The sequence below is a fragment of the Garra rufa genome, chromosome 13 (genome assembly GCF_049309525.1).
Source record: "Garra rufa chromosome 13, GarRuf1.0, whole genome shotgun sequence".
NCBI classification, from domain to species: Eukaryota; Metazoa; Chordata; class Actinopteri; order Cypriniformes; family Cyprinidae; genus Garra; species Garra rufa.
This window is the reverse complement of record NC_133373.1, coordinates 25,925,535-25,952,823: the sequence shown is the minus strand read 5'-3', so window position 1 is coordinate 25,952,823 and position 27,289 is coordinate 25,925,535. Positions and strand designations below refer to the sequence as shown.

Genomic DNA, 27,289 nt, shown 5'->3' with positions numbered 1-27,289 from the left:
ATATATTATTAGTATGAAATCTACAAAATATTTCCATGGAACATGATCTTTACTTATCATCCTAATGATTTTTGGCATAAAAGAAAAATCTATAATTTGGACCCATATTTTGTGGTCCAGGGTCACATATAAGCTTGAGTAAATAATGATTAAATTGTCATTTTAGTTTGAACTGAAAAATATATGTTTTTAAAAAGACGCGAGGGTAAATAAATGCTGACAAAATTCACATTTTGGCCAAACTATTCCTTTAATGAAGCATTTGAGCCGCTGAACCAGTACCAAAAATGTTAGCCCTCAATTAAATCACATGCTTCATTAGTTGTGGAGTGAATGTCAGGCTGTTATTTTGCAAAAGTTCAGGGTATGCTCTGTTGTGTTGCTCTCTCTGTGTTTCCAGGGGAGCGAATAATATCAAGTGGCTTACTTTTAAAATCAGGCATAAGATTCATAACACCCTCCTATTGTTTCTGATGATATCCTCCCAAATAAAATAAGGAATCGGAGGTCCTGACTCATTCCTGCAGCCAGCTGTCTGCCCGCTGGTGTTTATTTAATATGCCGGGATGGATCTCTTTTGGATGAGTAGTGATGTGATACAGAACAATCTTTAACTGCAGGAGATAAAAGCTTTAGTCTGACCGGTCCTGAGAGATGGCTGGTGTCTTGCCCTAAAACAGGGTTCAATAAGCTCTAGTCCGCAGGGCTATGACCCATATATATTATGATACTAGGCTGTCAAGGGTTTTAGCGCTGTACTGAAACATTATTCACAGTGGAAGAGATATCCGTGTGGTCTGAAAGTTAATTTGAAACATTAGCTAATGGTTCTTAGAAGTTATCTATTTGCCTCGAGGCAGCATGCTGCTATGCTACATTATTCTTGCTATTGAAAGCAGCTGTTGATTGATTAGTTTGAGGACTACTAATAAAACAAGATATGAGCTTCATTTCTATTTCATTGCTTTCTCTAGTCTGTTGTTTATGATTCTGTCAACGCTAGAGAAATTGGACGTGTGTTTAAATTTGTATGTGCTAATCACCATAGCATATCTGTCTGTTGTCTTGTTCAAATTATTTCCATTTCCAATTAGCCATTGTCTCGGAAGGAAAGTGTCAAGTGATAATTCAGTTGTTACAGCTCTGGCACGATATGACAAGTTTAATACTTATTACCGTCTGTCAGTTCTGCTTTAATTGTCTTTATATTTTTGGTGCTTATAAACCTTACAGTATCAGACATGTAAAGTATTTCACTACTATGCTTTAATATTTTGGGGGAATCTGTAATTCTGTAATAAATAAACGTTCTGTTAAAAAGGACATCGGATGCAAAATTCACTTTTATGTGGTGTTTGCATATAAATGTAGGGCTGCACAATGAAATCGCATTCACGATTAGGCAGAAGCGGCGATTGTCATGCGTATCTTTCAATGAAGCACGGTTCTGTGATCAACAGTAAGTCTTCATCCGAAGGCCAAAGGGCGCTCTCGTGCGGAAACTTCAAATACGCCCCGAAGAAGAAACCCAGGAAATCGCTTCAGCTGAATAAACAGAACACAAGACTATGACAATATATGGTTTATCTTATTATAATTTTATTATAATAAAGTATATTTATAATGCATTCCTTTATCACTGCTTAGAATACTATGAAATATGTTGTGTGCCTTATTCTGTGTGAGAAGCCACATCAACTCACAAAAGTATATATTTCAAACACTCAACTGACGTTATGAAGTGAGTTTGAAGTAAAAACATCTTATTAAAAGTGGTATTTTCACATGCTTTCAGATGTAGCGGCATTTACTACACAGAGCCGTATTTCACTGAGAAGCTACGCATACAGCTGTCATTATCACAGAACGATTTCTTTCGATTTCATTATTGCGTGATTAAATCGTCTGCGGTAATGAACGTGATATAGCGCAGCTTGTCAGTGAACTACGGCTCTGTGTAGTACATGCTGCTACATCTGAAAGCATGTGCTGGAGATTTACTACTGATTACACAACTGGCTTTACTGACAAAATGCGCATGACAATCGCCTTCGATTAATCGTGCAACCCTATATAAATGTGTCTTAGCAGTGTGTGGACAACCACCCTACAATGATAATATTCCATTGATTCCTTTATTTTTTTTACTCCCCAGAAAACCTAAACAGTCTCAATTATCAAGCTATTTTCATTTTCTGAGCTCAGGCTCTGCCTATGACCACTGACGGACTGTCCCTTATTAGCATATTTCCTCCCTCAGCAGGTTGTACGCTGTCCACCATTTTCGTGCTCGAACAGATGTAGCGACAACAATGTCTCGTAAGCAGTGCAGGTGTTTTGTAGTTGGATGTAAAAGTAAACATAAGAGTCTTCATTTTCTTCTGACATCAGAGCCACTGAGGATGCAGTGGATAAGTTTGTTTTTGATGGTATTGCACCACTGAATAAACAAAAAATGGAAGAGGGAGTGGAGTGAGCAGTAGCTCATTATCATTTAAAGAGCCATGCACCAAAACAGGTCACTGTGAACAAAGCTGTTTGAGGTAAAGGTAAAAAGTGTGTTGTTTTACACGACCATTGAGAAATTTTGATTAAAGTAAGTCATACCAACGTGGAAAATGGGCATCTGATGTCCCTTTTAAAACCTAATACTTGTACTTTTACTCAGGGGGCATTTACACAACACCAACAACAACTTAAAACAACAACTTTACATGGGTTTTGGCCTTTTATTTACACGACAACAGGGTTTTGGGGGCCTGAAAACTTTTGAAAACGTATTTCAAAGTGCAAATTTTTGAAAACTCTTCCATTAATGTGTTAGTGTAAACTATAAAAACATGCTACGTGTTCAGTCAATAGATGTGCGCGCAGGTGTGTAGTGTTTCTTCACAAAGCGGCATCGCCAACTACTGGCCTGGCATGCATACAGCGGCTTTAGTCATTTTCAAGTCCTTGTGATTGGGGATCGTTCTGAAAACATTGTCGTTTTAGTACATCAATGTCATGTAAGCGCTAAAGTAAAATCCTAAGTTACAGTTACAAAGTAATGGTTTTTACTCATTAAATTTATTTTATGTAGACTACTATTTTATGTAAGTACTACTTGAAATAAAAGGTGTTTTTCTTTATCCTAATGTGACAAGGATGATTACAAGGGTGATTAAATGATGTCAGAATGTTCATTTTTGAGTGAACTATCCCTTTTAGACACAGACTTTGAACTATAATGATGTCTTTTTAAGATAACCATTGCTGTAGATGGATAAGTCAAGTGTGTACATGGTTCATAAGTAGTCTTGATTTTTTAGTCTAAAATCACTATATTCAAATGCCAACCATTGTGAAGTCATCTACTGAAAATATCCAGGTAACAGGTTTCAGGATATTGGATTACTTTTGCTTCTGCTTTATACGGTGGCCGAGAGAGCTCAACGCGCTGTAAACTTAAGAAAACACATGCAAACAGAAAAAACAACAACAAATTAAGAAAACATCTTCATCAGTTTGACAACACAGGCGCTGCAAATCCTCGCAACGCAAACACAAATACGGAAATGCGCTGCAAATTCTCACAACACAACCAAACTCAGAAACGCGCTGCAAATAGCACGGTCCACAACGGAAATGTTTCAGGGGGACCTCAAAAAGTGACGAACCCATCTGGGACCTGATTATTTATATCACTATATTACCTGATTATTTATATCACTATCACCTTTAAGTGATACTATACTATCACTAAAAGGTGATAGTTCACCGACAACACCTCTGCTCTGACCAACAGCCACTGAACAAATAATCAGGTCCCAGATGGGTTTGTCACTTTTTGAGGTCCCCCGAAACATTTCCGTTGTGGACCGTCCTATTTGCAGCGCGTTTGTTAGTTTACAGTGCGTTCGTGTGTTGGCAGCACGTTTCTGAGTTTGGTTGTGTTGTGAAAATTTGCAGCGCGTTTCCGTATTTGTGTTTGCGTTGCGAGGATTTACAGCGCCTGTGTTGTCAAACTGATGAAGATGTTTTCTTAATTTGTTGTTGTTTTTTCTGTTTGCATGTGTTTTCTTAAGTTGCAGTGCATTGAGCTCTCTCGGCCACCGTAGCTTTGAGTTTTACATAGGCAGAACAATGAGAACATATTAAGTTTTGACAGGTCTCTTTCTTTTGCATCAAAAATACTAAAATGAAAAATGTCTAAAAACGTACAGTGTTTATTTTTTTTTCAACTTTTAAATACATATAACAGTCAAGCCCGACATTATTCATACCCCTGGCAAATTCTGACTTAAAGTTACTTTTATTAAACAAGCAAGTTTGTTTTTGACCAGAAATGACACAGGCTTCTCCCAAAAGATTATAAGACGATGTACAAGAGGCATCATTGTGGAAAAAAATATTTCTCAGCTTTTATTTACATTTAAACAAAAAGTGGCATGTCCAAAATTATTCATACCCTTTGCAAACTGTCACAGTCTATGGGAAAATCCAAAGTTCTATACCATTCCAAATAGTCCAAGCTGTTCTAAAACATCCTAATTACCCTGATTCATTGGGAACAGCTGTTTTAATCAACTCAACAGGTGAAAAACAGAAGCTCTCTGCTGTTGGTTGGTGGACAGTCATGGCTAAGACAAAGGAGCTCACTGAGGACCTGCGGCTGCGCATTGTGGCTGCTCACAAGTCAGGAAAGGGCTATAAGACCATATCTAAATGTTTTGAAGTTCCAGTGGCTACAGTGCAAAGTATTATTAAAAAATATAAAAAAATACAGGACATGGTCAGAAGCCAAAAGTGACACCTGTGCTGGCCATAGTGAGAGAGGTAAAAAAAGAATCCAAGGATCACCACCAAGGCCATCCTGATGAATCTGGGCTCTGCTGGTGGCAACATCTCAAGGCAGACAGTCCAACAGACACTGCACACCACTGGGTTCCACAGACGCAGACCAAGGAGGACACCACTTCTCCAGATAAGGCACACAACAGCCCGCTTAGCCTTTGCAAATGCTCATCTGGATAAAGAAGAAGACTTCTGGTCTTCTGTTTTATGGTCAGATAAAACAAAAATTTTTGGCCACAATGATGTAGCCTTCATTTGGCATAAAAAAGAAGAAGCCTTCAACCCTAAGAACACCATCCCCACTGTCAAACATGGTGGTGGGAACCTAATGTTTTGGGGGTGTTTTTCAGCCGGTGGACCAGGGAACCTAATCACAGTAAACGGCACCATGAAAAAGGAGCAATACATCAAAATTCTTAACAACAACATCAGACAGTCTGCAGAGAAACTTGGCCTTGGGCACCAGTGGACATTTCAGCACGACAACGACCCAAAACACACAGCAAAAGTGGTGAAGAAATGGTTAGCAGACAAAAACATTAACGTTTTGCAGTTTGCAGCCAGAGTCCTGACTTAAATCCAATTGAGAATCTGTGGAGGGAGCTAAAGATCAGGGTGATGGCAAGGAGACCCTCCAACCTGAAAGTTGGAGTTGGAGCTTATTACTAAAGATGAATGGGCAAAAATACCAGTAAAGACATGTATTCAGCAATTATAGGAAGCGTTTGATTGCTGTAATAGCCAAAAAATAGGCTTTTCTATTGATTATTGAGAAGGGTATGAATAATTATGGACATGCCACTTTTTGTTTAAATGTAAATAAAAGATAAGTAATTTTTTTTCCACAATGATGCCTCTTGTACATCGTCTTATTATCTTTTGGGAGAAGCCTGTGTCATTTCCAGTAAAAAAAAAAAAACTTGCTGGTTGAATAGTCAGAATTTGCCAGGGGTATGAATAATTTCGGGCTTGACTGTATATTAAAACTTAATTTTTGATTAGTAATATGCATTACTAAGAATTTCATTTGGGTATTTTATTTATATTTTATTTATTTTGCACCCTCAGATTCCAGATTTTCAAATAGTTGTACCTCGTCCTATCATAACAAACCATACATCAATGGAAAGCGTATTAATTCAGCTTTCAGATTTTGTACAAACCTTAATTTAAAAAAATGTACCCTTATGATTGGTTTTGTGGTAGAGGGTCACATAAAGTGCAGGATCTGTACTGTACCTCTGTATGGTATTGATTTAAATAAAAGGGCTTGGATGTAAGCTGGTTTATCAAATCAAGAAGCCATCATAACTGCCCTTGAGAATATGGAAGAAATCTGACCTAAAATCTGTTAAAGGTCCACTCATTCATTTTTGATTTATGTCACACTGGCTGGTATGGGATATTGCGCCATCACCCAAAAGCAGTAGTTTTTGAATGATGATAATACTCTGGAAATGTGCTAATCGCAGTCAACCATGATTAATTTATTCTGTGTGCTTGAGTTTCCAATAACAGGGGGTTACCAAGGTACAGTGAACAGCTTGTCATGTGATCCAACATGGCCGCTCGAATGAATGGTTACACACTATGTAAAACAAAACAGCTTTTAACTGGTTTGCGATTTCATCTTCATCTCATGTGAGTGCATATTTAATGAGGAAAGGATATCAGTAGATTTTACGTAAGGTGAAATTGTTGGTTTGGTTTCTCTTTTATTTTTGTGTTCCTTTCACTGTTGAGATTCTGGAATAAAGGACGGGAAGGGCAGCTCTTTCATTATCTGTCTTTGCCCCAGGACAAACAATTCAGTGGCTGTAGTGATGACCTTTTCGTGTGTCCCTGTGTGAAAGCTCAGGGCACTAACACTACTGCTTTATTTAATGTCGTTTAATAAACAAGAGGCTATGGAGCTCTGTGGATGGCATTCAACTGTCAAGATGGTTTTGTACTCATGTCTTATTTGAGTATTTCGTGTGCTTGCATTTTCTCATGCACAGCATGCCATCTGGTTCCAGACACTGAATTGAATCCTTTGAAAAAATTGTGTTTGATATTAAGACATCTATACAAGCTGTCTAAGTTGTCTCTCTAACTAAGAAATTTGGTCATTTTAATCACATTGCTGCCAGGGCATGTTAAAAATAAAAAAGACCACCTGACTACTGTTGTTTTGGAGCCATAATTGTTATTGAGAAAGGAACTTCCTCGAAAAACAACTCTTCCGGGAGCTGGAATGTCTCGCAGTGGACTTTATTGACAGATACCCATTTATTACTGCAGTTTTTCTGTGGCTTTATTTTCTTGCCTGACCCAGGTTTAAAAGAGAGGTGCTTTCTTTCAAGGCTCAAGATCTCGTTATGGTTTCATACCTTACAAGAATGCGTCATTCCTACCATGCAGTACACTTTCATGTTCACTTCTCAAAATAAACTGAATAAAATAGTTTTTAATGAAGGAAATAACTTCATTAAACAATACATTACTTCAGAAAAATATTTTTTATATATATATTTTTACGTTATCAATGTCATTTAATGACAAGTATGAATCTCATATAGTTAGTGCTTTTAAACATTTTACTTTTTTTTTTTTTCGTGAACTTATGTTCAGCTAGTCTTTTTAATAGTTAACTTTTAACTCTTTTTGGATCATCAATTATCAAAGCTAAATATTGGTCACAGACACAGATATTTACTCAAGTTTTACCAAGCTGATTACTCACTAAAAACTCCCCCAGTCTTATTTTGATGTATCAAGTGGTTGTATCTAAGTGTGTGTGAGTGATTTATATACTTTATTACTTTACTTTATTTTACTATATTGTTCATTCAGACTGACACGCACAAATTTAATTCTCTCAATTTCGACTTTAGTCTCGTAATATTTTGACTTCATTCTCGTCATTTTGACTTTATTCTGAAAACATTTTGACTTTATTCTCGAAACATTTTGACTTTATTCTCGAAACATTTTGACTCTATTCTCGAAACATTTTGACTTTATTCTCGTAATATTTTAACTTTATTCTTGAAACTTTTTTCGACTTTATTCTCGAAGCATTTCGACTTCATTCTCGTCATTTTGGCTTTATTTTCCAAACATTTTGACTTTATTTTTGAAACTTTTTGAGTTTATTCTCAAAACATTTAGACTCTATTCTCAAAACATTTAGACTTCATTCTCAAAACTTTTCATCTTTATTCTCGTGATATTTTGACTTCATTCTCGTCATTTTGACTTTATTCTCGAATATTTTGACTTTATTCTCATAATATTTCGACTTTATTCTTGAAACTTTTCGACTTTATTCTCGAAACATCTCGACTTTATTCTCAAAATTTCAACTTTATTCTCGAAGCATTTCGACTTCATTCTCGTCATTTTGACTTTATTCTCCAAACATTTTGACTTTATTTTTGAAACTTTTCGACTTTATACTCAAAACATTTCGACTTTATTCTCAAAACATTTCGACTCTATTCTCGTAATATTTCAACTTTATTCTCGAAACTTTTCAACTTTATTCTCAAAACTTTTCAACTTTATTCTCAAAACATTTAGACTATATTCTCTTTAGACTATATTCTTGTAATATTTCAACTTTATTTTCAAAACATTTCGACTTTATTCTCAAAACATTTCGACTCTATTCTCGTAATATTTCAACTTTATTCTCGAAACTTTTCAACTTTATTCTCGAAACTTTTCGACTTTATTCTCAAAACATTTAGACTTTATTCTCAAAACATTTAGACTATATTCTCTTTAGACTATATTCTTGTAATATTTCAACTTTATTTTCAAAACATTTCGACTTTATTCTCAAAACATTTAGACTTTATTCTTGTAATATTTCAACTTTATTCTCAAAACTTTTTGACTTGATTCTCAAAACATTTAGACTTTATTCTCAAAACATTTAGTCTTTTCTCAAAACATTTTGACTTTATTCTCAAAACATTTTGACTTTATTCTCAAAACATTTAGTCTTTTCTCAAAACATTTGACTTTATTCTCAAAACATTTAGTCTTTTCTCAAAACATTTAGACTTTATTCTCAAAACATTTAGTCTTTTCTCAAAACATTTAGACTTTATTCTCAAAACATTTAGACTTTATTCTCAAAACATTTAGACTTTATTCTCAAAACATTTAGTCTTTTCTCAAAACATTTGACTTTATTCTCAAAACATTTAGACTCTATTCTTGTAATATTTCGACTTTATTCTCGAAACTTTCAACTTTATTCTCGAAACATTTCGACTTTATTCTCCAAACAGTTTGACTATTGTAATTTCGACATTATTCTTGAAACATTTCGACTTCATTCTCAAAATATTTAGATTTTATTCTCGAAACATTTCGACTTTATTCTCAAAATTTCAACTTTATTCTCGAAGCATTTCGACTTCATTCTCGTCATTTTGACTTTATTCTCCAAACATTTTGACTTTATTTTTGAAACTTTTCGACTTTATACTCAAAACATTTAGACTTTATTCTCTTTAGACTATATTCTTGTAATATTTCAACTTTATTCTCAAAACTTTTCGACTTTATTCTCAAAACATTTAGACTTTATTCTCAAAACATTTAGACTTTATTCTCAAAACATTTAGACTATATTCTCAAAACATTTAGACTATATTCTTGTAATATATCGACTTTATTCTCAAAACATTTCGACTTTATTCTCAAAACATTTAGACTATATTCTCAAAACATTTAGACTTTATTCTCAAAACATTTAGACTATATTCTCAAAACATTTAGACTATATTCTCAAAACATTTAGACTTTATTCTCAAAACATTTAGACTATATTCTCAAAACATTTAGACTATATTCTTGTAATATTTCGACTTTATTCTCAAAACATTTAGACTTTATTCTCAAAACATTTAGACTATATTCTCAAAACATTTAGACTATATTCTCTTTAGACTATATTCTTGTAATATTTCAACTTTATTCTCGAAACTTTTCGACTTTATTCTCAAAACATTTAGACTTTATTCTCAAAACATTTAGACTATATTCTCAAAACATTTAGACTATATTCTCTTTAGACTATATTCTTGTAATATTTCAACTTTATTCTCAAAACTTTTCGACTTTATTCTCAAAACATTTAGACTTTATTCTCAAAACATTTAGACTATATTCTCAAAACATTTAGACTATATTCTTGTAATATTTCAACTTTATTCTCAAAACATTTAGACTTTATTCTCAAAACATTTCGACTTTATTCTCAAAACATTTCGACTTTATTCTCAAAACATTTAGACTATATTCTCAAAACATTTAGACTTTATTCTCAAAACATTTAGACTTTATTCTCAAAACATTTAGACTATATTCTTGTAATGTTTCAACTTTATTCTCAAAACTTTTCGACTTTATACTCAAAACATTTCGACTCTATTCTCGTAATATTTCAACTTTATTCTCGAAACTTTTCAACTTTATTCTCGAAACTTTTCGACTTTATTCTCAAAACATTTAGACTTTATTCTCAAAACATTTAGACTATATTCTCAAAACATTTAGACTATATTCTCTTTAGACTATATTCTTGTAATATTTCAACTTTATTCTCAAAACTTTTCGACTTTATTCTCAAAACATTTAGACTTTATTCTCAAAACATTTAGACTATATTCTCAAAACATTTAGACTATATTCTTGTAATATTTCAACTTTATTCTCAAAACATTTAGACTTTATTCTCAAAACATTTCGACTTTATTCTCAAAACATTTCAACTTTATTCTCAAAACATTTAGACTATATTCTCAAAACATTTAGACTATATTCTTGTAATATTTCAACTTTATTCTCAAAACATTTAGACTTTATTCTCAAAACATTTCGACTTTATTCTCAAAACATTTAGACTATATTCTCAAAACATTTAGACTTTATTCTCAAAACATTTAGACTATATTCTCAAAACATTTCGACTTTATTCTCAAAACATTTCGACTTTATTCTCAAAACATTTCGACTTTATTCTCAAAACATTTAGACTATATTCTCAAAACATTTAGACTTTATTCTCAAAACATTTAGACTATATTCTCAAAACATTTAGACTATATTCTCAAAACATTTAGACTATATTCTTGTAATATTTCAACTTTATTCTCAAAACTTTTTGACTTTATTCTCAAAACATTTTGACTTTATTCTCAAAACATTTAGATTTTATTCTCAAAACATTTAGACTTTATTCTCAAAACATTTAGTCTTTTCTCAAAACATTTGACTTTATTCTCAAAACATTTAGACTCTATTCTTGTAATATTTCGACTTTATTCTCGAAACTTTCAACTTTATTCTCTAAACATTTCGACTTTATTCTCGAAACAGTTTGACTTCATTCTCAAAATATTTAGATTTTATGCTCGAAACATTTCGACTTTATTCTTGAAACATTTCAACTTTATTCTCAAAATATTTTGACTTGATTCTCGTAATTTAGACTTCTTGAAACTTTTTGACTTCTCAAAACATTTCGACTTATTTTCTTAAAACTTTTCGACTTTTCTCATAATTTTGACTTCATTCTTGAAACATTTCAAATTTATTCTCGAGACATTTCAGCTTTATTCACAAAATATTATGACTTTAATCCTGTAATTATATATATATATATATTTTTATTTTTTAACATGGCACTAAAGAACTGTTGTAATAGTGGTCACAATTTCTGCTTATTATTCTTATTCCATATTACTTCACTGCCTTTTTATAAGTCTGATTTGAACGGTTCAGTAAAGTTCACAAGAATACTGCTTATGCTGAAAGATTTCATTTAGATCTAGCTTAGAGCCTGAAGATGATTTAACAGACGAGTTGCGTCAATATCACAACAACGAGTGCTTATTTTATTTTAAACTTATATAAAATCATTATGAAATATTTTCCTTTTTTTCACCCCAGGTGTCGATTTCAAAATGAAGACCTTGGAGATAGATGGCATTAAAGTACGAATACAGATATGGTATGTTTTATTTTTCTCTGATGATATGACAACGTATGATCCATTGGTTGTGCTAATCAGATGTTTGTATGTACGCAGGGACACAGCAGGTCAGGAGAGATATCAGACCATCACTAAGCAGTACTACAGAAGAGCACAGGTGATCTTCACACATCTCACTGACTCATATACTGATCTAATAATGGAGTCAGATCTAATAGAGATGCCTGTTGGTCTCCATTGTGTGATATACTTCACTGATAAACACTCATTATTATGTATGGGTGGGCTGAAATGGATTTTCTATCAACAGGGTATTTTTCTGGTGTATGACATCACAAGCGAGCGTTCGTTCCAGCACATCATGAAGTGGGCCAGTGATGTAGATGAGGTGAGATTGTAGATTTTAAAGCATATCTGTCTTATGTTCTGTGTAACTATATATAACCGGCTCCTTATTAATATCTCTTCATTTAAATTCCACCGCCCCTTCCTCTGTGTAACACATTTTCTCACATTTCCTCTTATGTTATACGCCGGCCGTGAGCAACTTGAACCCATCTCAAACACATCATTTTCCTGAAGACTGCTTCTCTAATTGCCAGGTTCACAAAACGCTTGCTCTTGAAAGATGGCTCAGTACCTAGTTTATTTGGACTGGCTGACTCAACTGAATCACAACCAGTAAATATGATAAATGATAGATGATTATATTTTCTATCAAGAGTTCAAAATACCGATCTATGGCAATAAGTGTATCTTTTCTGACAAGCGCTGTACGTGGTAGACCAATCACAACAGACTGGGGCCTCTGACCAATCAGAGCAGAGTAGGCTCATGGAAAGGAGGGGTTTAGAGAAATTGAATCTTTAAACTGCTTCGAACGAATCGTTTGAGAATCACTGGACAATGAGGTGATATTAAATGCATATTTTGAGAAAACCAAAGCGTTTTTTTTTTACTTGCATACATATAAACCTATTGTAGGAGACTCCCAGAACAATATTAGGAATCCTAAAAGTGGCAGTTGGGTGTTTTGGGATTTAGAAAAAAATAAAACAAAGAAACATTGTAATGTCAAATAAATCAGAAATATTTTTTTATTTTGGGACACTATGCAAATTTGTTACTTACTAATATTTTTTTTTTTTTTACAAATTATAAATCCTACATTTTTTATTCTATTTATTTGTCTATTTATTTATTTTGATTTTATAACACCACAACACTTTATTTTTTAATTAATATTAATAATATACACTACCAGTCAAAAGTTTTTGAACAGTAAGATTTTTTTAATGTTTTTAAAGAAGTCTCTTCTGCTCACCAAGCCTGCATTTATTTGATCCAAAGTACAGAAAAAAAAAACAGTTAAAGTTTGAAATATTTTTATGACTTAAAACAACTGTTTTCTATTTTAATATATTTTAAAATGTAATTTATTCCTGTGATCAAAGCTCAATTTTCAGCATCATTACTCCAGCCTTCAGTGTCACATGATCACATAATCATTCTAATATGCTGATTTGCTGTTACTTTACTATCCTTGTTACTTTCAGGATTCTTTGGTGAATAGAAAGATCCAAACATCTGCATTTATCTGAAATAAAAATCTTTTGTAATATTATACACTATACCATTCAAAAGCTTGGAGTCAGTATCATTTTTTGGGGAAAATAAATGATAGAAATGAATACTTTCATTTAGAAAGGATGTTTTAAAATGATAAAAAGTAATGATAAAGACATTTAGATTTCTATTTTAGATAAATGTTGTTTTTCTGAACTTTGTTCATCAAAGAAACCTAAAAAAAAACTCTTCTCGGCCTTATTTCAACGTAATAATAATGTTTTTTTGAGCAGCAAATCAGAATATTAGAACGATTTCTGAACGATCATGTGACTAGAGTAATTATGCTAAAAATTCAGGTTTAAAATAAAAGGAATAAATTCAATTTTAAAATAAATTCAAATAGAAAACAGTCATTTTAAATAGTAAAAATATTTCAAATTTTTACTGTTTTTGCTGTATTTTAAAGCAAATAAATGCAGGCTTGGTGAGCAGAAGAGGCTTCTTTGAAAAACATTCAAAATCTTACTGTTCAAAAACTTTCGACTGGTAGTGTGTATTTTTTCCTTATTTGCCTTTTTAATGTTACAGATATGTTTATATATTATTATCAGAAATAAAACACTGAAATTTGAATCTCAAATGTTCATTGTGAACTTTTGGACCCCACTGTATGATTTGTATGTTACGTTAAAAAACTAACCCTCTTTTTCCCACAAGAGGACAAAAGAATAATTGTGATTATTGTTTTTACTCAAACCGGAGCACTAGTTAAATGAATTTTATATCTCTATATATTTGTCTGTTTCTGCTTTGCTCCATCCATTCGCCGTCTGTTCTGTCTCTGATCAGTACGCCCCTGAGAAAGTGCAGAAGATACTTGTTGGGAACAAGTCTGATGAAGAGCAGAAGAGACAAGTAGCTACAGAACAGGGAAATAAGGTAATAATCCTGTGACACACCTGATATATAATGTCTGAGGTTAAAGACTTTCTTTAGACATCTTAATCTTTCTCGCTCCAGCTTGCCAAGGCTTATGGAATGGACTTTTATGAGACAAGTGCCTTTACCAACCACAACATTACAGAGGTACAATATTGTCTCTGTAATGTTTCTTCTCTGTATTTTTTATGTTCTTCAATGGGCAAACAATATATACAATTTTCAAATAATTAAATGTTTTGTATTTATTTTCTATTCTATTATTATTATTATTAGCTAGAGCTAATTTTCCTTCCATGTTTTTCATTACAGTCTTTCACTCGACTGGCTGAATTAGTTTTACAAGCCAACAAGAAGGATCTGGATTTGTTGGGAGGATCAATGAATGACGAGTTCAATCTCGCTGTTTTGGAGGAGCAGGAAGGATTGTGTAACGTTAGCGACGACAGCCGTAAGTCCTGCTGGTGCTGAGGACAGGAAGCGACATGACTACTTTTTCAGTTGATTTCCATATTTATGTTGTGTTTACATTTTGAATATCATTTTGCAAAATTGAACGTTATTGGTAAACAGTGTTTGGTGCCTTTAATGGCTCATTTCCTGCTGATTCTTATTTATATATTATATTTATGTATTATTTATTATCCATTATTTTATAGCTACTATAAATTAAGATGGAACTTTACAGAATGCTTGTATATGTACATGAAGAATATTTTCCAGTTTTTCTCAGTTAAAATTTTTTGATCAAATGGGCACTGTAGTGCAATTGTACATTATTTAGTTATGCTCACTCAAGCCACACATTCAGAGTCAGTCACACGTTAAATTAAATTTAACAAATATAAATAAGTTGATTAAAGTGTAAGGCAGCATTGACATAATGGTTTATTCAAAGGAATAGTTCACTCAAAAATTAAAATCTGTTGAATATTTAACGTAACCTCAGGCCATTCAATATGTAGATCGGAAATGTAACATTATTTTTACTTTTAATTAAGCGTCTATTGCTCACCAGTGGATCTGCAGCGAATGGGAACAAAATGAGAGTCACAAAAAACATCACAATAATCCACACTTGTGAAATGAAAAGCGGCATGTTTGTAAGAAACAAATCCATCATTAAGAACTTAACTTTAAACTAAAGTTCCATAATCCATATTAAAAGTATGTCTGATGTTGTCTTCTCACAACAAAATACACCAACACTTTTGTTTACAACTGTTTCGGACTGTCCTCTCTTGTAAACACTACTTGATCTGTGCTATTTCACTTTGGATTCAGAGAAAGCAATATTATGGATAGTGTCTTAAAGGAGTAGTTCACTTTCAGAACAAAAATTTACAGATAATGCACTCACCCCCTTGCCATCCAAGATGTTCATGTCTTTCTTTCTTCAGTCGTAAAGAAATTATGTTTTTTGAGTAAAACATTTCAGGATTTCTCTCCATATAATAGACTTCTATGGTGCCCCCGAGTTTGAACTTCTAAAATGCAGCTTCAAATGGCTCTAAACGATCACAGCTGAGGAAAGAAGGGCCTTATCTAGCAAAACGATTGGTTATTTTCTAAAAACATTTACAATTTACAATGGGATCATTTAGAGCCCTTTGAAGTTGCATTTTGGAAGTTCAAACTCGGGGGCACCATAGAAGTCCATTATATGGAGAGAAATCCTGAAATGTTTTCCTCAAAAAGCATAATTTCTTTACAACTGAAGAAAGAAAGACAAGAACATCTTGGATGACAAGGGGGTGAGTATATTATCTGTACATTTTTGTTCTGGAAGTGAACTACTCCTTTAATGATGGATTTATTACAAACACACATTTCAACTTTACAAGATGTTAATTGGTGGACTGGATTTTGTAATGTTTTTATCAGCTGTTTAACTCATTCTGATGGCACCCATTCACTGCAAAGGATCCACTGATGAGCTAGTGATGTAATGCTAAATTTCTAACGCTAATTTAAAAAAAGACATAAGGGTAAGTAAATTTTAGGCAAATTTTCATTTTTTGGTGAGCTATTCCTTTAACATGTTAATATTGTTTCTTGTGCTTTGCTATGGGACTTCATGTGAATATATTCAGATCTGATTTGGCTTTCTATAAAATTCTTGAATACTAAAACCTTGAATGCACCTACTTGACCAATGAATGCTCTTTCAAGGTTATATATTTATTATTGAGTGATGAATTGAAGCTTCTCATGTCAGTGTAAGAATATAAGCTTCTTTTCTGTAAAAGCACTGTACAAATATGGTCACTAAACATGCTGCTTACCAGTTCTGGTCCACTGTGATTGTAAATGAATTCAAGGATTTTTATCTCATTATTTTGAATTTATTGCAAATTGACTCATAGTATCATTTAATGTGGTATTTTATACCAGTATTACATCAAGCTCTCTTTTTCCATCAATAATCACTATTTAGCTGGTTAGAATAGTTTGGAATGTTTCAACCTTTACTCTATAAATGATTCTGGAATTGATGGGGTTTCATTTTCATCACGGCACACCGAATAATATTTTTCTCCTGCTACCCATACAAACTTGAGTGAAATGTATGCAGACTGAACCGTCGTGATTCCCAGCATTTGATGCCAATGTGCATCGCTGCAATGAAATGGGTTGTATTGCTAATGATTCAATGTATATTACACTATTGCAGCATTTATATGTGCAAGTGGTATTGTACTCTGTTGATTTAAATGAACTCTTGAATAATGCTGATATGTTTACCTGTCTTACCTGAGTTGTTTCATGAAATATGTCTATGAACAAATCTGAGACATTTAAATGCGTATGTGGTTATTTATATATAAACTGTAATATTGTGATTCTGTTTAGGGGGTCAAATAGTTATAAATAAACATCTAGTTATGAAAAGTAAGTCTCTGTTAGTGCAACACCACAAGTCAACACTAGGAGGCAGTTTTGCAAAGCTGATATCCGTGTACTGAAATATAGTTATGCATGTTTGGGGGAAACAACAGGGGAAGAAGAAGTTTGCGGTTTTATGTAATGCTCAGAACTGGGAAATTATCCTTCAGCATTTGTTAAGTATTTTAATAATGAAGTCAGTTCATTTGCTGAGTTTTATCAAGGTCATGTTTTTTTTTTTGTCTCAAAACAAGAATTTATGCCTTGATGCCACTGATTATTAATGGTACTTTAAAAGCACTTTGAAACTAAATATTCTACTTGTGCATTTTGTAGCAAAGCAGATCTCTCTCTCAAGACCATACAAAGCTGGATGAAGTTTGGACAGAGAGAGGAAATAAGCTATTTTAATGCCATATGCTTATGTTTGCAGATCATTTGTAAACAAGTCAAATATATAATACAGTGCAAATATATGTTACACAATTCTCCTTATAAACACTTTCTTCTGAGGAAGACAAAGATATTTCGAATAATGTTTAATATATTGGTAACACAATTAGGTTCCATTTGTTAACATTAGTTAACTACATTTGTTATTAGGGCTGGATTTTGACACAAATTTCACGATTTACTTCGATTATGATTCGATTCAACATCGATTATTTGATATCAGGTACAGTACATGGCTAATTTTCTCTAAGAAAGAAATCGAACTAATGCTGTAAATTAGATCAAAGTTGGTGCATATAATATTGAAGGCTAAAATAAATGTATTTGTGTAATACGCTTAAATTACACTCTAAGTTTTTTATAATAATATAGTTACAATAACAATTATATTTCTACTCAGATTTGTTTTTTGAAATATAAACATTTAACATTTGGCTGTTATAAAAACTTGACGGATTTATTCAAACATAAATTATACATTGAAGAAGAGTAAACAATTATAATAAAAATATATAGTGCATATTTAGAAAAATGCTCATCTCTAGAATTCATTTTTCTAGCTGACTAATGAGTTTATGGTAACTAAATATGGGTTTTTCTGAGGTGAATGTGACGTTACGTGACATAAGTTTACAAGCTGTTATATTGCCGTCTTTGCGCGGTCGAAACACCTATTTGAGCGATTACATGAGACAGGATACGGGTTTCGGTAAGTTGTACTTTCTTTTAACATAACTTTGGCTGTTTATTCGTGTTTATTTCGTGCTGGGACTGGTACTAAAACGGAGGAGATTATCGGCTTCTCTAAGGCGCTTGTTTAACTTACTTGTCAAAGCGATCTGTCACTCAACATTAAACAAGATGTTAAACAGCGCCAAAACGGCATTTGTTGTCTAAAAACTGTAATAAAATTGACAGAATTTGAAATCTGAGACTTTGTTTCATATTAAAAGTAACAAAACACAAAGCTTACTGTGATGTATTGGATGTGAGGTGCACTGCAATATTCAGTTCATTAACTGAAAACAGGCTGTACTAATCGATTCTTGCGATTTAAAGGGTAGTTAACCCAAAATTGAAAAATTGCCCATTATTTACTCACCCTCCAGGCATCCTAGGTGTATATGTCTTCCTTCCTTCTTTCAGATGTTTCCAATCGAAGTTAAAAATTATCCTGGCACTTCCAAGCTCTATCATGGCAATAGGCTGTTTCTCTTCAACAGTCCAAAACAAGTCCAATAAAGTGCTTCCATCCATAATAAAAAGTGCCTCACACGGCTCCGGGAGGTAAATAAAGACCTCCTGTAGTGTATCGATGCATTTTTAAATAAAAAATATCCATATCTAAAACATTATAATCATTTTAATTTTGTGTCTGTGAGTCACATGAAAACCAACGTTTGTTTACAGGAGCAAAGGATTGAAGCAACATTTTCGGATTTTTATCAAATTTATGTTTCTTTCCAAATCCTCATTTTGTACTTCTAATTTGTGACCTTTGTTTTGGTTTCTCCATGGCACGTTCGCCACGTCTGAGCGGTACATGTGCAACGTCGATGTACTGCTGCATTCACGCCATGTCGTAATTACCGTAATTCTGAGATGACAAGACGTAACATTTTATTCATAGCTTTCTATGTTCTTGGACTAGGAGTTAGGGCCTAAGTAGCACCAAAATTAGCCAGGAGGTGGTCAGATGGTCCAAGTCAGGGGAGTTGCTAGACCTAAAGCTCTACTGGGGCACAGGACCCCATTACTCGTTAATTCAGTTGTTGCATGTAGTTTAGTGTCTTTATTTTGGAATTATCAACCTAAATTATAACTCAAATTTGAGATTTTACTGGGGCACAGCATATTTTTTACTGGGGCGCGTAAAATATGTTACCCCATACTCTCAAATGACAAATCAGAATGAATGATGTAAAACAGTATTGCAATACTTCACATGCATGTACATCTCTTTACAAAAACAGACATTTATCTTCATTAATATTGTTGGAGTGCTCTAAGCCTGTTTGGCACACATGAATGCGCAAATGTTATCATATTCTACTAAAAGGCTCATTGATTTGCCTAACTCTGCTATTGCCTTTTATACAAATACTTCATTGAAATACACATTGTGTGTGAGGAGACATTTGTAAGGCTTGTTAGTAAATCTGTTCAGGTGTCACAATTTGTTCTCTTGACGATGGCTGTAATATTATGTGTCATCTCTGAGAGACACGGGTTTGACTGCCGTTTCAGTGCACTTTCACTGGTAGAAGGTTGGAAAAACACGGGTTACGGGTTGTCTGGAACGCGCCATTAGATAACATAATGACGGTTATCATGTTATCACAGCTAAAGTCTGCAGATTACATGAGAACACATCTGACTCACATTTTTGAGCACAACTTTAATCCAGCTATTGTCATTAGTCTCACTTTTGATTTAAACAAGATTGAATCTTTTTTCTTTATTCCCATTGTCAGCATTCTGAGGTTTGGATCCAGGCTCAGGCTGATTTTGAAAGAGAGGGAGAGCTTCAAAAACAGCCCTTAGCTCCCCTCAGTTTTCCTTTCCTAGATAATCCTGTCAAGCCATAACCAAACACTTCCCTGCAATTGGCTGTCACCTATCCTCATTTAATCAATGATTTGCTCAGAACAAAAACTTGCCAGGCATTGAGAGAAATACACCAATACATCCTTAGGAAAAAGAGAGAGAGAGAGAGAAACAAGATGTGCTTCAGTATTATTTTTGGGGTGCGTGCGCATGCAGCGGGGGCGTTTGGTGAGGAGAGGGGGGGTCCAGCTTCAGGACACTTCTGCTAAGCACTGTGTTGTCATCCTCCCACCTCGCCACACTGTGCTTTCACACCAGAGTGAGTCACGCTGGCTCTCTGAGCTCTGGAGGTGCGCAATGTGGAATGCTAAGCACCCTGAGAGAACTTCACAGCATTCAGACTCTTTCTACTCTGCCTTCTCATTTCTCCTTTATACCTGCTTGGAGATGTTGAAACAGGCTGAGAGAAGAGATCTATCTATCTATCTATCTATCTATCTATCTATCTATCTATCTATCTATCTATCTATCTATCTATCTATCTATCTATCTATCTATCTATCTATCTATCTATCTATCTATCTATCTATCTATCTATCTAAGTCATATGACTATCTAAGTTATATGATAAATGTATATTATAAAATAAAAATAAAATATGTTAAACATTATATATAATGTGCAATATATATTGTAATAAATTTTATTCATTATATATAATACACTATACATAGACAGATATATATTTATTTATATATTTTCAATAAATTATTTATTATATATAATGCATTAAAGACAGACATATATATATATATATATATATATATATATATATATATATTCAATAAATATTGTGATAAATGTATATTATGAAATAAAACAATTAACATTAAATATAATGTACAATATATATTGTTGATCATATACAATACATTAGATAGACAAATACAGATATTTATTTATTTATTTATATTCCATAATGTGTTATAGATAGACAGATACAGATTTATTTACATATTCAGTAAAATAATGTGATAAATGTATATTATAAAATATTTTTTTTATATAATGTGCAATATATTTTTTAAACATTTATTGTAATAAATATTGTTTATTATGTATAATACGCTATATATATATAGATACAGGTATATATTTATTCATATATAATTACTAATAAATAATTTATTACATATAATGCATTATAGACATAGAGTATATGCAATAAACAATCTATTTTATATTTGTTATATATATATATATATATATATATATATATATAATGTGATAAATGTATATTATAGATAAATACAGATAGATACAGATTTATATCTTTTATATCCATTTAATGATTATCTATTTATCTATCTATCTGTCTGTCTAACATATATAATGCACAATTTATTACAATAAATAATATAAATATATATTGCTAAAATATAGAACACACACACACACACACACACACACACACACAAACACACCTGGCAAATTCTGACTTAAAGTTACTTTTATTCAACCAGCAAGTTTTTTTTTTTATTAGAAATGACACAGACGTCTCCCAGAAGATAATAAGATGATGTACAAGAGGCATCATTGTGGAAAAAAAATATATTTTATTAACATTTGAACAACAAGTGGCATGTCCAAAATTATTCATACCCTTCTCAATAATCAATAGAAAAGCCTTTATTGGCTATAACAGCAATCAAACGCTTCCTATAATTCCTGACCAGCTTTTTGCATGTCTCCATTGGTATTTTTGCCCATTCATCTTTAGCGATGAGCTCCAACTCTTTCAGGTTGGAGGGTCTCCTTGCCATCACCCTGATCTTTAGCTCCCTCCACAGATTCTCAATTGGATTTAAGTCAGGACTCTGGCTGGGCCACTGCAAAACGTTAATGTTTTTGTTTGCTAACCATTCCTTCACCACTTTTGCTGTGTGTTTTGGGTCGTTGTCGTGCTGAAATGTCCACTGGTGCCTAAGGCTAAGTTTCTCTGCAGACTGGGAAAGGGTATGAATAATTTTGGACATGACACTTTTTGTTCAAATGTAAATAAAATCTAAGAAATATTTTTTTCCACAATGATGCCTCTTGTACATTGTCTTATCATCAACTTGCTGGTTGAATAAAAGTAACTTTAAGTCAGAATTTGCCAGGGGTATGAATAATTTCGGGCTTGACTGTACGTTCAATAAATAATATGATAGATAGATGGATAGATGGATAGATAGATAGATAGATAGATAGATAGATAGATAGATAGATAGATAGATAGATAGATAGATAGATAGATAGATAGATAGATAGATAGATAGATAGATAGATAGATAGATAGATAGATAGATAGATAGATAGATTTCCTTTTTTTTTAACTCTATGAAGAAATAAAACAAATGTACTTTTTTTAGTGGGTAAAACAGAGAATGTGTCTGTATGGTTCTCGGCCTGAAGTCAGTTGGGAAGCAGCCAGGGAAGTGCCTTAGGATATTGACTCAGGCATCATGAATCTCAGAGCACCAGGAGAAACATTCAGCACGGATATCTCCAGTTTCATACTCCACACCGCATTGTTGCCACACTGTGCACCTATGAAAAGATTTCTTAATGAGTCTGCAATTACTAACTTGCATTAGCAGTTAATGCTTCTCTGAGGGAAATGATAATAAAGTCTTGAAACACACACAGTGAATAAAACAGACAGCCATTCATCTCTCTCTATGGGCATTTGGTAATTACTTTGCTGATTCCATCAATACGATAACAGAAATATGAACAATAAACAAAATGGACTACCTTAATTGTATGCTATATGTTAATCGCATAGACTAACTAGCGCATCAGCTATTTTGAAGGCCTCGCAAGCTCTCTGCACTGTGCTTCTCATTGGGTCACACAAAGACCCTGTGTGCTCAGCAACAACTTGTCACCTTTCTGCATGTCATTCTGTATTAGTGTATCTGCATCGCTTGAGTGGAGCTAAATGAATGGAACCATTCTTCCTGTTCCCCCAGCATCCCTGACAAGACATTCCTATGTGAGGTCACACATGCACTTGTGTGGTCAACATGTAGGGGGCGTCAAGTATTGATCGCTCAAACAGGACAAAGACATTCCTAAATAATTTAGAAAGAATGGTCAGATGGTAGCCTGTTTAGATAGATAATCCTCGCAAACATCTTTCTATTTCTTCAGTTTAGCAGGTGTGATAATTCTCAAGAGCAGCATGTTGCTTGTTAATGGACTTTCTCTTAAAATAGAGGAATCATGGAATCTAGCACACTCATTTTAAAGAGATTAACCTCCCATGTGTCCAATGAAGACAGCACATTTTGGATTGTATGTGCTCTTTATTTCACTTGGATTAAAACATCTGTCCTTAAATATGGACAGCCTGTGCTGCACTGGTAGTAGCTTTAATACAATCTGCAGAACAGTGTTTAAATTAAGCAATTTTGACCAAAATGAAGTCATTCTATCATTAATTACTCACCGTCATGTCGTTCCAAACCTGTAAGACCTTCATTCATCTTCGGAACACAAATTAAGATCATTTTGATGAAGTCCTAGAGCTTTCTGACTCTGCATAGACAGCAAAGTAACTGATACATTCAGTGCCCAGAAAGGTAGTAAGAACATCATTAAAATAACAACTTTATTCAACATTTTCTTCTCTTCTATGTCAGTCTTCCACGTGCATTTACGAGAGTACCACAACTTTTATTTGTGCACAAAAAGTATTCTCGTAGCTTTATAACATTATAGTTGAACCACTGATGTCAAATGGACTATTTTATCGATGTTCTTACTACATTTCTGGGCTTTGAACGTGTCAGTTGCGTTGCTGTCTATTCAGGGTGAGAAAGCGCTCGGATTTCATCAAAAATATCTTAATTTGTGTTCCAAAGATGAACAAAGGTTTTACGGGTTGGGAACAGCATATGGTGAGTAATGATTGACAGAATTTTCTTTTTTTGGTGTAAATATCCTTTTGAGTAGACATGTACTGGTATGAGGAACTATGCATGAAATTTTCCTTCTTTAGTTACATTTATGCATGCACCTTATATAATTTACATACTATATAACACCTATTAGTGGTCACTGTCAACAAAAGAATAATAAACCCTGTTGGAAAATACAGTATATGCTGGTTAGGTCTGTTTTGAAGCATGGCAGCATGATTTAAAGCTGGTTTAAGCTAGTCCTGAGCAGAGACCAGCACATGACCATCTTATAACCAGCTCAGGACCAGCTCATGACCAACTAAGGACCAGCTTAAACCAGCTGCCATGCTTTAAAACATACCTAGCCAGCACATGCTGTTTTTTTTTTCAACAGTGAAGGTTGCTATAGTTATTAGAGCCTTAACCATATTTTAAATTTTCAAATTATTTGACACCAAAAAGTTTTGAAGGTTTCAGTGGAATAGTCATCATAAAGGCTGCTGAATTAATTTATAGACATATACTATCAGTCAAAAGTTTCTTTAGATTTTTAATGTTTTTTTTTTTTTTAAAGAAGTCTCTTCTGCTCACTAAGCCTGCATTTATTTTAACCAAAGTACAGCCAAAACAGTACAATTTTGAAATATTTGTACTATTTAAAATGACTGTTTTCTATTTGAATATATTTTAAAATGTAATTTATTCCTGTGATCAGCATCATGGACCCTTTTCACAAGGCTGTGATGATGTTTCAATGGTCATCAGCATCGTAAATCCTTGAAAGTTTTTTTTAGATTTTTTTTAATGTGTATTTATAACACTGTACTTTGTATTATATCACCTGTGCATCAAATTACAAAAAAAAAAAGCTAATGTGAGGGTGTTTCTAATGCAACGTCTATGAAAGGGATTGTAAATTTGACATTGTACTCTCTTCTGACTGCCATTATCAGTCTCTCTCAATTTTTTTCCTTTTTCTGAAAGTCGTGAAAACACTATCGTGGACTTTTGCTATTTGAGAAAATGGGAATGCAAAAAATATATTTGTGGTGCTCTCCCATTCACTGCTCTTAAAGTTAACCCAACTATGACAACTTCCGGTGCTGAGAAACCCGGAAATGTGAAAAAGGTTCATTACTCCAGCCTTCAGTAACATGATCTATCAAAAATCATTCTAATATGCTTATTTGCTGTTCAAGAAACATTTTTATTATCATTATTATCAATTAAACTAGATGAGTAAATTTTTTTCTGCATTTTTTGATAAATATAAAGATCAACATTTTTTTTTATAAAAAGCTTTTGCAACATTATACACTATACCAAATATATTCAAAAGCTTGGAGTCAGTATAATTTTTATTTATTTTATTTTAAACAAAAGAAAATATAGAAATTAATACTTTTATTTAGCAAGGATGCCTTGTGATGATGAAAAGTGATGATGGAAAAGATTTAAATTTCAGATAAATGCTGTTCTTATGAACTTATTCATCAAATAAACCTGAAAAAATTCTACTCAGCTGTTTTTAACATAATAATAATAATAATAATAATAATAATTAATGGTTTTTGAGCAGAAAATCTGAATATTAGAATGATTTCTGAAGGATCATGTGACTGGAGTAATGATGCTAAAATTCAGCTTTAAAAACACATGAATAAATTACATTTTAATATATATTTAAATAGAAAACAGTTATTTTAAATAGTAAAAATATTTTAAAATTTTTACAATTTTTGCTGTAATTTAGATCAAATAAATACAGGTTTGGTGAGCAAAAGAGGCTTCTTTAAAAAAACATTAAAAAGCTTACCATTCAAAAACGTTTGGCTAGTACTGTATAACTGGCAGTTTGTGTAAAACATAATGTGAAATTGTTTTATTTTGGGTTCATATTCAGATTCATTTTGGACGATAAAAACAACCTGTGATGTTTAATTTTTAAACCCATTTCACAATATGTTTTTCACAAACACCTTCCTGCTAGTGTTTACATTTACCACTATTGCCTACAAATAGCAAAGAGAATTTAAAAATACTCAACAGCACATATCTAGCACAACAGGTTAAACTGGAGAGGGTTTCAAATGAGTTGAAACAATGATTATGCTTATAAAACATGTCACCAATGCTACTCAACTAACACGACACAGATTTAGGCCTGGTCAGCCCTGCTACTCTTGTCAAAGACAACAGAATACCAGTCGCGTGATAACCGTGCAGCACATAAATTGTGCTGTTGCTACGGCAACCCTATCCATAGGGGGCCCATTCCCACAGATACAAATAAGCCTCCAAATCACGCTCCCCTCTATCGCGAGATTCCTATAAGCGAAGCGGAGCAGCGGCTTGCAGTGACCTCATCAGCAGCTGCAGCGCGAGGCGGAGCTGCAACTTTTGTATGAACTTCGAAGTTGAATAATTGTGAGCGAGAAGCTGGGGCCAACGGTAACGTTACTGCTGCTGGAGGAGATACAACAATACACTGATAAAATCTCCCGCGACACACGGGAAAACAGCAGGAATAACGGCCGCACGTAGACTGCACTCCGCTGGCGATTATTACGAGGCGGAGAGACGCTTGTGTCGGACTTTTATCGCAAGATTTTGTGGAAGAAGAGAGACCACGCGAGAGCAGCGAGAGGTGGAGAGCGAAGAAGGTGAGTTCGTAAGATGTCTGTGATTTAACTGTTCATGCCAACTCCGAACCGTGCTCATAAATGTGCAAAGAGGGCCACGGATGTGTTTTTTCCATGAAAGCCGTTTTTGTACGTTCCACGCTAATATATCCAGCGAGCGAGTTGCGACGGTCAACCAATGATCTCGGCTCACCTGATTATTAGAGGAAAACAACATTCGATTAGAAAGTTGCAGTAAACACGATCATATTTTGATAACAGATCGCGGTCAGAATGTAAATATAAACACGTCGTCCTATGTGTCGTGATTTTTTTTGCTCTCAATCTGATAAACAAGACAGCGCAAGGTGAAAATAGTGCGGTTATAGTTGAAGAGTTTTGCTCTTAACTCCAGATGTGGGAAGAACACAGAAACACAGCCGATTACAGCTGACAGCCGTGCAACTTCATTAACATTGTGCATGTCACATGCA

The 27,289-nt window shown here is 33.4% G+C and overlaps 2 protein-coding genes across 4 annotated transcripts in view; both read left to right on the top strand.

The window, feature by feature from the left end:
- rab15 (RAB15, member RAS oncogene family) overlaps positions 1-17,230 on the top strand; it is a 19,316-nt gene extending 2,086 nt beyond the window's left edge. The window contains exons 2-7 of the mRNA XM_073816518.1: positions 11,788-11,848; positions 11,927-11,987; positions 12,141-12,218; positions 14,249-14,338; positions 14,420-14,485; positions 14,651-17,230. Coding sequence (XP_073672619.1) covers positions 11,788-11,848; positions 11,927-11,987; positions 12,141-12,218; positions 14,249-14,338; positions 14,420-14,485; positions 14,651-14,809 — 515 coding nt within the window. The 3' untranslated portion in view covers positions 14,810-17,230. The remainder of the gene's footprint in view (positions 1-11,787; positions 11,849-11,926; positions 11,988-12,140; positions 12,219-14,248; positions 14,339-14,419; positions 14,486-14,650) is intronic.
- Positions 17,231-26,618: 9,388 nt separating this feature from the next.
- The window catches only part of sipa1l1 (signal-induced proliferation-associated 1 like 1), a 113,785-nt gene continuing 113,114 nt past the window's right edge, over positions 26,619-27,289 (top strand). For all 3 annotated transcript variants that reach the window (XM_073852914.1, XM_073852913.1, XM_073852912.1), the window contains exon 1: positions 26,619-26,837. The gene's annotated coding sequence lies outside the window, so the exon portion shown is untranslated. The remainder of the gene's footprint in view (positions 26,838-27,289) is intronic.